Source organism: Sciurus carolinensis, chromosome 2 (genome assembly GCF_902686445.1).
Source record: "Sciurus carolinensis chromosome 2, mSciCar1.2, whole genome shotgun sequence".
Classification (NCBI taxonomy): domain Eukaryota; kingdom Metazoa; phylum Chordata; class Mammalia; order Rodentia; family Sciuridae; genus Sciurus; species Sciurus carolinensis.
Window position 1 is genome coordinate 13,626,214 of NC_062214.1, and position 15,468 is coordinate 13,641,681.

General features: G+C 57.6%; 1 protein-coding gene across 3 annotated transcripts in view; it reads left to right on the forward strand.

The window, feature by feature from the left end:
* Positions 1-15,468, forward strand: part of Znf335 (zinc finger protein 335) — an 18,319-nt gene continuing 2,851 nt past the window's right edge. The window contains exons 1-20 of one of the 3 annotated variants that reach the window (XM_047538457.1): positions 1-154; positions 810-1,060; positions 2,525-2,765; positions 3,540-3,617; positions 3,882-4,187; positions 4,271-4,408; positions 5,095-5,241; positions 6,110-6,359; positions 6,459-6,636; positions 7,453-7,565; positions 8,577-8,595; positions 8,723-8,839; positions 8,914-8,990; positions 9,068-9,228; positions 9,684-9,916; positions 10,827-10,920; positions 11,044-11,138; positions 13,677-13,936; positions 14,861-14,972; positions 15,059-15,433. In XM_047538457.1, the coding sequence (XP_047394413.1) occupies positions 860-1,060; positions 2,525-2,765; positions 3,540-3,617; positions 3,882-4,187; positions 4,271-4,408; positions 5,095-5,241; positions 6,110-6,359; positions 6,459-6,636; positions 7,453-7,565; positions 8,577-8,595; positions 8,723-8,839; positions 8,914-8,990; positions 9,068-9,228; positions 9,684-9,916; positions 10,827-10,920; positions 11,044-11,138; positions 13,677-13,936; positions 14,861-14,972; positions 15,059-15,433 (3,195 nt within the window). In that variant the 5' untranslated portion in view covers positions 1-154; positions 810-859. The remainder of the gene's footprint in view (positions 155-809; positions 1,061-2,524; positions 2,766-3,539; positions 3,618-3,881; positions 4,188-4,270; positions 4,409-5,094; positions 5,242-6,109; positions 6,360-6,458; positions 6,637-7,452; positions 7,566-8,576; positions 8,596-8,722; positions 8,840-8,913; positions 8,991-9,067; positions 9,229-9,683; positions 9,917-10,826; positions 10,921-11,043; positions 11,139-13,676; positions 13,937-14,860; positions 14,973-15,058; positions 15,434-15,468) is intronic. The other 2 variants (XM_047538459.1, XM_047538458.1) reach the window with 2 other exon arrangements.

The following is a 15,468-nucleotide window of genomic DNA, read 5'->3' on the forward strand; positions in this document are numbered from 1 at the left end:
CTTTCGGAACCCTGGAAATCTGTTTTTCTCTGGGGCAGCGGTGGAAGTAGTTCCGGCACACAGTAGGATGATGGGTTCCTCCGCAGCGGGGGAAAGAGGATGGCGACCTCGTCGATGCCGGAGCCGGAGAGGAAGGCGGCAACGAAAGCCTCAGGTGAGCGTCGGGTAATGTCAGGCCGCCGCCCTGCACCCTGCTGTGGAGTAGGGTCCCACTGCGGAGATACCCGGCGGCGAGGTCCCGGGCCGGCGGGGCTGTCCGAACAGGGCCCCGGGGTCCCAGGCCCTTTAGTCGCTCTCGCACTTGCCTGAGCGGAAACCCGGCGCCGCCGCAAGATGGCGTCGGGCCTGGAGCGCAGGCAGCGCCGGGGACAGCCCCGAGTCACCAGGCCCCGAGACCGTCGCTGTCAGCCCCCTCCGCAGGGGAACCAGGGGCGGGGGGAGCGAACCACTGACCCAGGGGGCCTGCGGGTTGTACCACCGACCCCGCACTCGGGGGGGGTCTGGGGGCCAAAGGGCCGAACCACTGCGCCCGGACGGGGCCCGTAAAGCGAGCCATTGTGCGGGGCAGGGGAAAGGGCCAAGATTACCGGCCAGTGACCACCCAGCCAGGGAACGGCCCTAGTCTAGGAAGCGAGACTTCCTAATCCTCTTCCGGGAGCTCCCCTCGCAATACACGTGAAGCCCCGCCCTGTCCGAGACTCAGTCTTTGCATCTGCGAAATGGGCCCAAGAATGCGGATGAGGGGGTCGCGGTCGCCGGGGCCAGGGAGGCGGCCCACTTGTTTTAGTTCTGGTCACCTCTTCTCGCAGAGTGAAAACCCTAGACACTGCGCCCCCCTATCAGGCGGCCCTCTGAACCGATGGAGGAGAACGAGGTGGAGAGCAGTAGCGACGCCGCCCCTCTTCCTGGCCGGCCCGAGGAACCCTCTGAGAGTGGCCTGTGCGTGTGCACTTCAGAAGCCGTGTCTGCCGATAGCAGCGACGCCGCGTCCGCCCCAGGGTCGGGGGAGGCCGACGACTCTGGCGTGGGGCAAAGCTCAGACCGAGGCGGCCGCTCTCTGGTATGGTCCGTGCTGGACGGCGTGGGTGGAGGCAGGGACCAGGGCAGCAGCACCTGGCAGCCGAGGAGCAGCAGCCAGCAAGGCTTGCTTGGTGCTTATATTTGTTGTTTCTGAGCCAGGCACCGCGCCAAACACCTGGCGTGGATTTTCTTGGCCAAGCTCATACCTCGTAAGGACATGCCACTTTTTCTTTAAAGAAAGGGAAATCAAGGCACAGGCTGCTGACAGTCAGGACACAGGTCTAGACTTGGGCTTATCCACTGCACTGCCCAGCGTCCCCACACCTGGAGAGGTAGTGTCCTGGGTCACATCTTGGTCCTGCCTGGAATTCACTGGGAAACCTCTCTGAGCCTCAGTCTTCCTGTCTGAGACATGAAGCAGGAGTGCCTGCTTCCATGAGTGCGGGGTTGCCACCATTCCCTGGGGAATACCTTGTAAGCCATGTCTTCCTGGCCCTGCCACTTTGTAGCTCTGAGATTCTGAGCAAACCACCCAACTTCTAGCCCTTGACTTCCTCATCTCAAAAGTGGGAATAACAACCATACTTGCCTTGTAGGGTTTTGTGAGGGTTACCTGAATCCCCGTTTGCAAAGCAGTAAAACTGCTCTCAGCACATAGTAAGCACGTGGCGTTAGTCCTCCTTATCTGCAAGGTGGTGCTCACATGCAGGATCTCTTGACAGCTACAAAACAATGGCCCTCTCATTGGGGTTTCATTAGGTCAGCAGAGATGGGCCTGCCATGTCTAGACCTTGGAGCTACAGTTGGGGACAAGACAGGTGTGGTCCAGTCCCTTATGGAGAGTGCAGCCTGGCTTGGGGGTCATCATGGTGCAAGATGCATCCTACAGGCCTGGGGTTTGGGTGGGGGGGTGCCTCTGTAGGACCGAGGAATTCAGTCCACGTTGGGCTTATCCACTGCATGGCCAGTGGCAAGAGGCAGTGTCCTGGTTCAAATTTTGACGCTGCCTGGAACTCACTGGGACACCTCTCTGAAAAAGCCTCAGAAGTGTAAAAGCAACCTGCCATTTTGTGTCACAGTGATGGGGGACATGGATGGCAGCAGCACAGAGGGTAAAGAGGTCCTCACTTGGCCCCAGAGTCAGGGTGGACTTTCTGAAAGAGACCAGCTAAAGGGTGGTGCAAAGACTGAGTAGGAATTGGCCGGGGGCAGAGTGGGAAGTTGCAGGCTGGAGGGAGGATTTATGCAACAACCAAGGAAAACATCTCCAGCTGGGAGATCTCCAGTGAGGAGTGTGGAGAGCCCCTTCCCTTACTGGCCTTCTTTTCAGTAGACTCTGTGACTAGAGAGCTTCTCCCACCAGGCCTCAGTGGGGCTAAGGGTGTGGGTGGCCCCACTCACCATGTCCTCGAGCTGGAGAGCTCTGGATAGCAAGTGGGAGCTGGCAGGGCCCCTCCTGCCCCGTCCCTGGCTCCTAAGCTGTGCCACTGTTCTCGTCCCCCAGGAGGAGGTATCTGAGAGCAGCTCAAGCACTGACCCTCTGCCTCATGGCTACCTCCCTGATTCATCTTCTGTGTCCCATGGGCCTGTGGCAGGGGCGCCAGGCGGCCCCCCAGCACTGGTGCATTCCAGTGCTCTCCCAGACCCCAGCATGCTAGTGTCTGACTGCACAGCTTCCTCCTCGGACCTGGGCTCCGCCATTGACAAGATCATCGAGTCCACCATCGGGCCCGACCTCATCCAGAGTGAGTCAGAGGGCGACAGGGTCGCCTCACAGGGGTTTCCCCGCGAGTCCAGCAGCCAGCTGTGCACAGCCAGCTGCATGAACAAGACAAGCGTGTAAGAGGGAAAGGATAACCCGTTGCCTGGTGGTGAATGACACAGGATTAAATAACTCAGTGCATTACAGCTCTTCGCCTGGTGCCCCTGTGTGTCAGCGTTCAGTCGATTGCAGAAGTAGTTCTAGCTGTCCTTGTGCTGGGGACACTTCTCAGCACTTCACATGCAGGAGCTCATTAATCCTCCCAGTAACCCCAAAGGTAGATGCTGTCATTATCCTTACCATCCAGATGAGAACCGAGGCACAGAGTACATCACCATCGTCACTAGCATGGTCCTGGGCCATAAGCCCAGACGGGTGACCCCAGAGCGCATGCTATTAAGTAGCATGCTGTGCTTTCTGTCATTAGTGGTGTTCACAGAGGCCCTAGCAATTTACAGAGCTCTGGGACAGTCTGGGAAGCCAACTCAGAAAGTGGCACAGGGGACTCTTGACCCTGAAGAAGTTCAGAGAGGGAGGAGGAGGACTTTCCAGGCCTAGTAGTCAGAGGCCAGCGAGGTGGGTAGCCCAGCATCCTGGTAACTGGGCCTCACATCACCTCCCACCTGCCCTGCAGAGACACACCTGAGGGTCAATGGACCATGCAACTGGTTTCCAGTTGCAAGAGGTAGGGGGACCTGTGAGTGGGCCTGTCCTGTCACCCCCTTCCAGGAGGGTGACCCTCCTCCTGTCTGCCTAGGCTGCATCACCGTGACCAGTGCTGAAGATGGTGGGGCTGAGGCCACACGCTATCTGATCCTGCAGGGCCCAGATGATGGTAAGACCAATACCAGCCCCAGGGAGGCCTGCAGGGAGCAGGAAAGGACAGGTCCTGCCTCAGATCTGCATGAGCCCTGTGTGGTCTCGGCAGACTGTCCAGGGCAATTGCCATTGCTCTGGCCTCACATTTCCCTATTGGCAAGGTGCCTCTGGTGTGGAATTTGGTTCTGGGATCCTGGGCCTGCCTGGGACAGGGCAGCTGGAGCTCATAGCCAGTCCTACCCTCTGCTGGACTTCCCTCAATCCTCTGACCTGTCCCCAGGTGCCCCCATGACATCACCAATGTCCAGCTCCACCCTGGCCCACAGCCTGGCTGCCATCGAAGCCCTGTCTGATGGTCCCACGTCCACATCCACATGCCTGGAGCCACCTGAGGAGGTGCAGGGTGGGGCCAGCTCCCTGGCACAGCTGCCTCCGGCCTCTGGCACTGAGGAGCTGGACCTGCAGAGCCTGGAAGCCATGATGGAGGTGGTTGTGGTGCAGCAGTTCAAGTGCAAGATGTGCCAGTACCGCAGCAGTACCAAGGCCACGCTGCTGCGGCACATGCGGGAGCGGCACTTCCGCCCAGGTACGTCTGCAGCAGCCTGGCTTGGATGGCATGGAGGGTGGCGTCCTGGGGACCAGACACGGCAGGCTCGTCTACCCTCGCAGCAGCCACAACAGCAGCAGCTGGTAAGAAGGGACGTCTCCGGAAATGCGGCAGCTCCACCAAGACCCAGGAGGAGGAAGGGCCCGAGGAGGAGGAGGAGGATGACATTGTAGATGCCGGTGCCATTGACGACCTGGAGGGTGAGCACCAGGGTTCTGAGGGCGGCCGTCCCACCCCCATCGGCAGCTGCTCACTGAGCGCCCCCAGCCTTGTGGGGCAGACACACCACTGGGCGCTTCCAGCATATGAGAGTCCCGTATGGGCCCGGGACTGTGCAGTTGTGCAGGCTGCACACTTGCAGACAGCCAGGGGCCTTACTCACATTTATTCAACAGCAGTGTAGGCAAAAACACATCTGTGGGGGCTTTTTTGTAGTAATGCTCAAAGTAAAAAGAAAAAGCCATATATTTCATTTGCCTTATGTCTGAAATACTATTTCAACACACATTTATTTTTTAAAAATTAGTTATTTCACTTCACTTATGCTGATTTTTGAAATCATCTTTCAGTTTGGACAAGGCTCTTGAAGTACTTGGTCGCCGTCTGGCTGGCGGCTGCTGGGTGGGATGGTGCAGTTTGTGAACTCGGGGTGACTGCAGCTGTTTTCTGGTGATGGTCAGAATGTGTTGAGGAGGGGCTGCTTTCCTTTGCTTCACAAAAGATACTGCTCGAGCTCATGGCCGGTGCCAGGAAGGATGCAGAGAAAGGACAGCAGGGGCTTGGAGGAGGGATGCTGACAGTCTGCTTGGGGCCACCTAGAGGAGCTGACCAAGGGGTCAGGGCTGGAAGGGTGGGCCCAGCCACTGTCCTTTCACTGCCCCCACAGAGGACAGCGACTACAATCCAGCTGAGGATGAGCCCCGAGGCCGGCAGCTTCGGCTCCAGCGCCCCACACCCAGTTCCCCAAGACCACGAAGGCGACCTGGCCGGCCCCGGAAGCTGCCTCGTCTGGACACCTCAGACCTGTCTGCTGGTGAGACTTGGTCACGGGCAGGGCCATGTGTGGGGACAGGGTGGCCTTACTCCCGGCGTGCTTCTGTGGAGCACCTGAGACCAAGTCTGCCACACAGCGGCAGCCTTGCCCCCGGCTGTCCCACAGGCCTCCCAGTAGAGGGGACAGCTCTTGCAGGTCCCAGCCAGAGAAACCCTAGCGCAGCTTAGGAAGCTGACTCCCAGTGGCAAATTGTCACAGCAGAAGAGGAGTTGGGGTCTTTGTAACTGAACTGTTAAGAAGTTTTCAATATCACTGAAATGAGAACACCAGTCCGCGGCCCCAGCTGTGGGTGTGTGCTCGCTGCCGCCTTCCGCATGCTGCGTGGCCAGGAGAGCGTCGCTTGCCCCTTATCTGTGAAACTTCTGATGTTTAAAGTGGTAGATTCAGCGCTGCTTGAACAGGCGACACATTCAGATCACCCACACTGCCGAGGGTGCCAGTGACAGCAACACCTCCCTCCCTGCCTCCCACTGGCCCCTGGTCACAGCCTCACGGGGGAAGCCAGTGGAGAGCATTGCAGTCACTTCCCAAGCCCACAGTGTGACCATTTGACAGATAGGACAAACAAGGCTCAGAGGGGGACAGTGTTGCCTGAGGACGCACAACGGTCAGTGAGGAGCTGACGTTGGAGCCCAGCATCCTGCCTGAGAGGTCCCCAGATCTCTTGCTATAGCTCAAGACTGTCCCATTTAAGCTTGTCCCTCTGACCTTGGGCTGCCTGCAAGTGACCCAATGTGTGCATCAGTGGTCTGTGACTGGGTTTGGGGGCATCTTGACTGGCCTACGGTCCACCTGTCCCCATGGGTCCTATGCGTCTGGCTGACCTGTGCTCTGCCGTCTGTGGCAGGTGGGGGTGATCCTCTAGTGAGCTCACAAAGCGGCAAGAACCCTCCAGGGCCACCAGATCCCGAGGCTCCCAGCTCCTCTGGCCCAGGACACCTGGAGGCCCTGGGCAAGGCTGGCAAGGCCACCGTGGAGCCTGGTGTGAGCCAGTCAGACACGGAGATCGCAGCCCCGTCCTGCCCGGAGGAGCCCGATGCCCCGCCACGCCGCCGTGGTCGACCTTCGCGGAGATTTCTGGGCAAGAAATACCGCAAGTACGTGGAGCAGAGCTGAGGGCGGAGGAGGCGGGTGGAGGGGCCCCTTGGGTCCCTTGGAGCTCCCACCACCAGCCCTCTCCCACACCCTCTTGGCAGGTACTACTACAAGTCTCCCAAACCTCTTCTGAGGCCCTATCTGTGCCGCATTTGCGGCTCACGCTTCCTGTCCCACGAGGACCTGCGCTTCCACGTCAACTCCCACGAGGCTGGTGACCCCCAGCTCTTCAAGTGCCTGCAGTGCAGCTACCGCTCCCGCCGCTGGTCCTCGCTCAAGGTGCAGCAGCGGCGGGCACAGGGGGACGCAGAAGGCAGGCAGAGGCCACTGTGGTGCCGAGGGAGGGGACTGACCCGAGCATGCTGGTCACCTTTCCCTTCCTCTTGGGACTTGTGGAGAGAGCCTAGCCTTCCAGCCTCGCTGGGACACTGGGAGGGGCCTGTGGAGGGCTGCCACGGTGGTGTGGAGGTCGCACAGTGGCACCCCATTTTCAGGGTACAGTTGCCACGTGGTTGTCATAGGTTTGCTTGCTCACCGCCACACCCTGGCCGGAGTGGCCTCTTCAGATGGTGTTGTCCCCATCTCTGCCTTGCAGCAGAGAGCAGTGATGTGTGTCAAGAAAGAGGCTCTGTCCCCCTTAGCCTGCAGGTTCCGTGTGGGCCTGGGCAGCCCCAGGCCTTCTTCGTTCTGGCTCATTTTATCCTCGCGTGGCCTACAGGGGGTGCAGGGCTTCACTAGCCCCATTTTCTGTCCTGGGAACCTGTGAGTTGGCCTGGCCAGTGTACTGTGGCAGCTTGGCAGCTGTTGGGGGTATATCAGGCACTGTTGGTCAGTCACGTGCTTTCTTTATGTACTGCTTCCTGCAGACAGGGACCCATGACCTGGAAGTTGTTCTCTGGGTGCCATAGGGGGCTCTCCCATAGCACAGTGGGAAGGGCGGAGGACATGGAGCCATGCCACCTAGCTCTGCATTGCAAGGTCCTTTCACCCCGAGCCTGTTTCCTCTTTTGTCAGATGGCAAGCTAGGACAGGGCTTGGCACAGAGTGGGTGCTGTTGCTGGGGAGGCGGGCCCAGCCTTTGCTCCTCTCCTGCAGGAGCACATGTTCAACCATGTGGGCAGCAAGCCCTACAAGTGCGACGAGTGCAGCTACACCAGCGTCTACCGCAAGGACGTCATTCGGCACGCGGCGGTTCACAGCCGGGACAGGTCAGGGCATGGGGGGGCCACTGGGCAGGGGGAGGGGGAGGCCCAGGCTCACCCGATCTGGTCCCACCCTCTTCAGGAAGCCAAGGTGATCATTCCCGATCAGGTAGGCTAGGACAGGGCAGGAGCAGGGCCTCGGGCCCAGGTCTGGTTTTTGTTCTCACCTGGAAAAAAGGGACAGACCAGGGACTTGAAGGAGATTTTGTGCCTGCAGGGTTTCTATAAATGATTAGCGATCCCATGCCCTCCAGACCCACACTTCTCAGTGCCAAGAACAGACTTAGGACCAGAAGAAACAGGCGCACCTAGAGACCGGTGGTGGCTCACTGAGTTATAGTTACAGCTTCAGCCAAGGGCTGGCTTCCCTGGGAGCAGTGTGGGAGCAGAGGTGGATGAAGACACACTGGCACCCTGACTCACAGGAGTCTGTGGAAAAGTCGGCTTTCCAGGGTGTCTGTGGATTTTCTTAAAAACCTGTTATGGTGGCGCACACATGTAATCCCAGCTACATAGGAGGCTGAGGCAGGAGGGATCACAAGTTCAAGGCCAGCCTGGCCACCTTAGTCCCTGTCTCAAAATAAAAAGGGCTGGGCTGTAGCTCAGTGGAAGCAAGCCCCTGGGTTCAGTCCCCAGCGGTGGGATGGGGGGCAGGTAGAGGGAAAGAGGAAAGGAAGGAAGTAAAGGGAGGGAGCTGGGGAGGGAGCGGAAGGGAATTCCGTGGCCAGGTAGACTGGGGTCACCAGGTTGAGCACCTGCCCTTCCATGGCTCTTTCCTGTGGGACTTCTCAGCATTTTGATTGGGAGGGGGGATCATTTCCCAAGGTATCCAAGTGCAGAACGTGTCACGTCATGTCTCTCAGCATCGTCCCTAGTGAACCCCATCCCAGAAACCTGTTCCAAGAGGAAGGATCTTAGTGGGGAGCAGAGGAACTTAGGACTCAGACAGACTCTGGGGGATAGGAGGCTGGGTGGGCTGAGGAGGCCGTGCTTTAACTCCGGGTCTTCCTTTCCTAGGAAGAAGAGGCCAGATCCGGTGAGTGCGGGGCCCGCCTGGGAGTGCCTGCCTGGGGGCGGGGCCAGGGCTGGGCAGGAGGTGGTCTGACCATCCTTCCTTCTCCTCCTCTTCCCTCTTCATCCGGCCTCCTGTCACGTCTTCCCAGACTCCAAAACTGAGCTCCTTCCCCTGCCCTGTGTGTGGCCGCGTGTACCCCATGCAGAAGAGGCTGACACAGCACATGAAGACGCATAGCACTGAGAAGCCCCACATGTGCGACAAGGTGGGTAGGCCAAGGGCTGGGCGGGTCGGGGACCTGCCCTGGGCTGTCCCCCTGACTCCACTCCATCCCCACAGTGTGGCAAGTCCTTCAAGAAGCGCTACACCTTCAAAATGCACCTGCTCACACACATCCAGGCTGTCGCCAACCGCAGGTACTTCCCCGCAGAGGCCCCTGGTCATGGGAGCACCCCGCCCGGCGCTGAGCGCCCCTCCCTCTTACCGCCCCCAGGTTCAAGTGTGAGTTCTGTGAGTTCGTCTGTGAGGACAAGAAGGCACTGCTGAACCACCAGCTCTCCCATGTCAGCGACAAGCCCTTCAGATGCAGCTTCTGTCCCTACCGCACCTTCCGGGAAGACTTCCTGCTGTCCCACGTGGCTGTCAAACACACAGGTCAGGCTGGCACCCCTCGTGGTCCAGGTCTGAGGCTTCTTCTCCCAGTAGCCCAGCCCTGGGAGCATCATGTCCTTGGGGTGTAAATGGGCTTCCCTGCGTGGCCAGGCCTCACCTGGGCTTGCTGCAGCCGCAGCAGTAGGCCTGGCGTACAGAAGGCCGTGTTCTGTCCCCTTGGCACCCAGCCCAGCCTCTGGTGGGCACCTGGGGGAGTGGAGACAAGGAGCTTGGTTCCCTTAGTGGGTTCATGTCTCCCTGGGGGGTGTGGCCGGTGACCTTGAAGACGGTCACTCTCGGGAAGACTGAGTGCAGCAGGCGCCTGATCCGTGCCAGTCCTGCCACCACACTGGAAGCCTGGGAATAGATCTCTGGGAGTGGCAGCAGGAGAGGTCACAGGGTCAGGGATGGCCTCCCGGAGGGCAGCGAGGGCAGGCATGCGCCCCCTGTGCCCACAGGAGCCAAGCCCTTTGCCTGTGAGTACTGCCACTTCAGCACGCGCCACAAGAAGAACCTGCGCCTGCACGTGCGGTGCCGCCACGCAAGCAGCTTCGAGGAGTGGGGGCGGCGCCACCCTGAGGAGCCCCCTTCCCGCCGCCGCCCCTTCTTCTCTCTGCAGCAGATTGAGGAACTGAAGCAGCAGCACAGCGCCGCCCCTGGACCGCCACCTGGCTCCCCAGGGCCTCCCGAGGTGAGCAGGTGGCAGACAAGGACTTGGGGGCATGGGCCAGGCATGATGCCACCTCTCCTGACCCCAGTGTCTTCCTGCAAAACGATCCCTGCCCTTTAGATTGTGGCAGGACCAGCCGAGTCAGAGATGCCAGCCCTAAGTGCAGAGTAGGGACGGCTTTCCAGTGCACATATAGAGAATGGAAATAATAGTAGGGTTTTTTAAAATTATTATTCTCTCACGCGGAATTCCAAAAGTCAGTAGTCCAGGACTGGTATGGCGGTTTCCTGGTCGTCAGGGACCACGCTCTCAACAGTTCCACTCAGCCATTCTAGATATACAACTTCCATTTTTGTGGTTGCCTCATGGTCCAGTATAGTTGCAGGAACACCAGCCTTCTCAGCCACATTCTAGACAGGAAGCAAGAGGAAGGGATGGGGAAGGTAAAAAGCAGACCTGCCATCTGCCCTTCCATCTTTCCCCTGAACTTTAAGTCTCTTTTTAGCTGCGAGGCCAAACATTACCTAGCTGTAAGGGAGGCTGAGAAATGTAGTCTTCAGGCTGAGCGTGTGTCCTCCCATGGTGAAAACCAGGGTGCTGTTAAGAAAGGAGGGAAGGATGGATTCGGGGTGGGTGGCTCTCCTCTGCCATGTGAGTGCATGCAATGGCCCCAGAAAAAATGGACCCCAGGGTGTGCTGATAGAGCCTAGGCTGGGAGCCAGACGGTCTGGGTTCAAGTCTCGCCCTCCTCAGGCAGTCGCTCCTCTGAGCCTCACTCGGCCAGTTCATTTTGGCATTGAACTGAAAAGCGTCTTGAAAAGTGGCTGTGAAGGCAGACAAGCCAAGAGATGTGAAATACCGACCCCCTGGGCGCGGGGGCGTGGTGCTGGCCTCTGGCCCCCCTCAGGCTTGGTCATGTCCTCCCCCACAGATCCCCCCAGAGGCAGCTCCTTTCCAGTCACCTGAAACCCCTCCGCTGCTCTGTTCTGACACCCTGGGTGGTGCTACCATCATCTACCAGCAGGGTGAGCTCTGGGAGGTGGGGCTCCAGGGCGGGCAGGACAGGGTGGGTAGTGCCCATGGACGGAGCATGCAGAGGGTGGTGCTGGGTGCCAGCCCTTTCTCAAGCTCGGGTCTCACCCCACCAGGAGCTGAGGAGTCCACTGCGATGGCCACACAGACAGCACTGGATCTGCTGCTGAACATGAGTGCCCAGCGGGAGCTGGGGGGCACAGCCCTGCAGGTGAGCTGCCTGGGATCCCCACCCAGCACACAGCTCCATGCTGGACGCTGGGAGTGGAGAGCAGCGCAGACCTGCCCTACCCGCGGAAGCTCCTAGCTAGAGGGGCACAGGGTCCACTGAAATCTGGTGGGCAGACTTGAGGGGAACTGACTGTACATCCAGGGAGGCCCTAGGAGGCCAAGGAGCGCAGGGGTCTCTCTGCTGTCCAGCCGCCACGACCCTGCCGGGCTGGGCAGAGCGTGCCGTGGCCTGTGGCTTCTGGGCCCTGTTCTCGCTTGGTCTTCCTCTTCACTCTGTGGCTGCCCTGCTCCTGTGGGTGTTCCTCAGGGACTGTCAGCATCCCACCTCACCAAGTCCCGGGTCCTGAGACACCTCCTGTAGCCTCCAGACTCTTAAGACTGCCTAGCTCAGGGCTCTCTTGTACTCTAGCCCAGCGGTTTCCACCCCACCTGCAGTTCATCATCTTCACCCCTTCCTTCCTCCACCCCACTACCAGGGATCCCTGCACCCCTCCCTTCTCTGCCCCGCACACCCAGCCCACTTCCAAGGCAGAAGGCGTCTGCCAGTGCCTCCCTCGTCCCAGACCCTGGGAAAGACGGAGCACGTGTGTTGCAGATGGTCAACTCCAGGAACGCAGAGCAATAACGTGCTGCTGAGCCAGGCAGAGAACGGAGGGGCTCCACGAGGGAGGGCTGGCATGGACCTGGAAAGCGTATCGTCCTTGTGTTTGGGGCCACGTAGAAGTTTTACGTTCTTAGATAGTTTACAGTCTTTGCCTTTGATATGAGCCCTAGAAAGAACTCCCCCAACCTTCACGACAAGATTAAACATACATTTGTATTTTTTCTTAGGGTTTTATTTTTCACATTTAAATCTTCACTCCACCAGGAATTTGGTTTTGGTGTATACAGAAAGGTAGGGGTCTAGCTTAATCTTTTTCCAAAAGTCATCCAGTGATGTTAAATAATCTGATCCCCATGGTTTGAGGGGCCTATTATCATCTACTGGATCCCACGTGTGTGGTGCATCTGGACTTCCCAGGTGTCCTGTTGATGGCTGCTTGCGTGCCTGTCACGTGTATTTTTTCTTTCTTTCTTTCTTTTTTTTTTTTTTTTTTGGTACTAGAGATTGAACCCAGGGCACTCAACCACTGAGCCACATCCCAGCCTTTTTGTATTTTATTTAGAGACAGGGTTTCCTGGAGCTGCTTAGGACCTCACTAAGCTTTTTAGGCTGGCTTTGAACTCTGCCTCAACCTCCCGAGCTGCTGGAATTACAGGTGTGCACCACTGCACCTGGCATGTATTTTGTTTGCTGATTACAAAAGCACAGGCTTGGGGGGAACAGTACTAGGAAATGTTCAGTCCACAAGGTGAAAGTCTGTAACATCCTCTTCTCCTTCAGATAACCGGTTAACAAAGAACTTCTATAGGATTTTGCCCTTGCACACTTAAACTAGCCTTTGTTCCTTAAAAAAATGGGACCACACTAGTTACACTCCTCAGCCGTGTGCACTGTGCGGCCTCACCAGCACCCATGAATCTCATTTTCCACATCTCCACACCTCTGCTCTTCGTTCATCGTGTAGATGTTTTTGGCATTTAGCCAGATCTTTATTGGTTGGATTGTTTCTAGTTTTTCACTGACTTAAGCAGTGTAATCTGATGGAAGCGTATCATGGTTTTAATTTGTAAGTGTGATTATAATCGAGGTTGGACTTCTTCGTTTGTCCAAGACCGCTCTGTTCCTCCCCTGGACCACCTGTTTGTATCCTCTAGCAATTCTTCTATTATCTTTGTTATTGCTTTATAAGAACTATTTTTCATTCTTCCTTTTAGTGTGGGGATTAAACTCAGAGGTGCTGTACCACTGAGCTATGTACCCAGCCTTTTTTATTTTTCATTTCGAAACAGGGTCTTTCTGAGTTGCTTAGGGCCTTACTGAGTTACTGAATCTGGCTTTGAACTCCCTCCAAGCTGCTGGGATTACAGGCGTGTGCCACTGCACCCACCACTATTGACGTTGACTTTTTAAAAATAGTTGTAGATGGACACAATACCTTTGTTTTATTTATTTATATGTGGTGCTGAGGATTGAACCCAGTGCCTCAAACATGCCAGGCAAGCGCTCTGCCACTGAGCCACAACCTCAGCCCACTATTGACTTTTTGAGCCAGATAATCCTGTATTGTGGGTACTGTCCTGGGAAGTGTGAGATGTTTAGCAGCATCGCTGGCCTTTACCCCCTATATGCCAGTGACACCCCACTTTGGTTATGACAAACAGAAACGTCTATGGACATGATCCAATGTCCTCTAGAGGGTACAATCCCTGTGTCATTCTTATTAGCTCTTTCCAGTTGATAGATGTGATTTGGAACTGAGTGTGTTTTAGAAAGAACTCAGGCTGTGCACACACGAGTGGTGGCAGCACCGAGTCTGGCCCGAGTGTGGATGTGCCTTGAGGCACTGAGATGGAGAAGGGTCTTACCCGCTCCTTTGCCAGGCTCTGCCCATGATGCTCAGTCATGCTATTGTAGGTGGCCGTGGTGAAGTCGGAGGATGTGGATGCAGGGTTAGCCTCTCCTGGTGGGCAGCCCTCCCCCGAAGACACCACTCCACAGGTGGTGACCCTCCATGTGGCAGAGCCAGGGGGCAGTGTGGCAGCCGAGAGCCAGCTAGGTACCCCTGACCTACAGCAGATCACCTTGGCACCTGGTCCATTTGGTGGAGCTGGCTACAGTGTCATCACAGCACCCCCTATGGAGGAGGGGACATCAGCTCCTGGCACACCTTACAGGTGAGACATGCCTTCTGCACGGCCCATGCCCGCCTTCTAACGTGTGCTGTGGGCAGTCAGATCTGGCCCTGTCCCACTCATGCCCGGTAGCAAGAGTAGCTGGCTGGTGGAAGGTTCTGTCCTCCTCAGGTCAGGAGCTTCCATTCTTGGCCACTTAGCCACTTAGCTTTTCTAGGAACTGATCCTCCTGATCTCACCTGACCCATTCCTGTGAGATCCGTGTTTCCCTCTTACAAACAAGGAAGTAGGCCAGGGAGGTTAAGTAACTGGACTGAGACCAGACATGCAGGAGGTAAGGCTTTGACCCTGGTCCCTCTGGTCTCTAATTCCCTCACCTTAGATGACCAAGTGCTTTCTAGTTCTGACACCTGGAGCCAGCTCAGGCTCTTGTGCCCACATTTGAGGGCTAACACCTTGGCTTCCCTGCAGTGACCAAGTTTAGGGCAGAAGTGTTAATGTGCTCAGTGGAACTCGGGGCCATCTGAGGGAGTCCAGATGCTGTGGCAGGTGTCAGCAGCCCTGGGCAGGCTGACCTCTGCATCTTTCCTCTGCTCTTGGCTGCAGGTCCTAGCTGGCCTTGCCTCCACAGGGACCTGGCAGATCCACACCATTTGTCCTGCCCAGCCCTCTCCTCCTACCCACTGACCAGATTGGGCTAGACTACTGGGGCTCTTTGCCTGGCTGCCTTCTGCCCATCAAAGGCACAGAGCCTACCATTTTTTGAGCAGGACAGTTTACTGAACACTTGGTAACTGTTTACAGAAGAGACAGCAGAGGCTCAGCTGGCACAGGGCAGAGCCCCAGGGTTCATCCGGTGTCTGGCTCATCTGTCAGTGATGGCAGTTACCCTCAGTTGATGCTGGCTGCCTGGGGAAGGGGGTTCCTGTGGCCCTCCATCCTCACCACAGGCTTCTCTGCTCTCAGTGAAGAGCCTCCAGGGGAGGCAGCCCAGGCTGTGGTTGTGAGTGACACCCTCAAAGAAGCTGGCACCCACTACATCATGGCTGCTGATGGGACCCAGTTGCACCACATCGAGGTGAGGCTTGAGGTAGCTGACCCCAGCCTCCATCTTCTCCTAACCCACTCCTCAGCGCCTCACGCTGTGCTGTGGTCTCTCCACAGTTGACCGCAGATGGCTCCATCTCCTTCCCAAGCTCGGATGCCCTGGCCTCTGGAGCCAAGTGGCCCCTGCTGCAGTGTGGGGGGCTGCCCAGGGATGGCTCCGAACCTCCATCTCCAGCCAAGACCCTCCGGGCGGGAGACTCCCAGCACTCTGCCTCCCCGCCTCCTGCAGCCAGCAAAACCCTGGGCCTGGCAGTGCCCCCCTCCCCGCCGTCCGCAGCCACTGCAACATCAAAGAAGTTTTCCTGCAAGATCTGTGCTGAGGCCTTCCCTGGCCGAGCTGAGATGGAGAGTCACAAACGGGCCCATGCTGGGCCTGGTGCCTTCAAGTGCCCTGACTGCCCCTTCAGTGCCCGCCAGTGGCCCGAGGTCCGGGTAAGTGCTACGCCCACAATGCCTCTATCATTCAT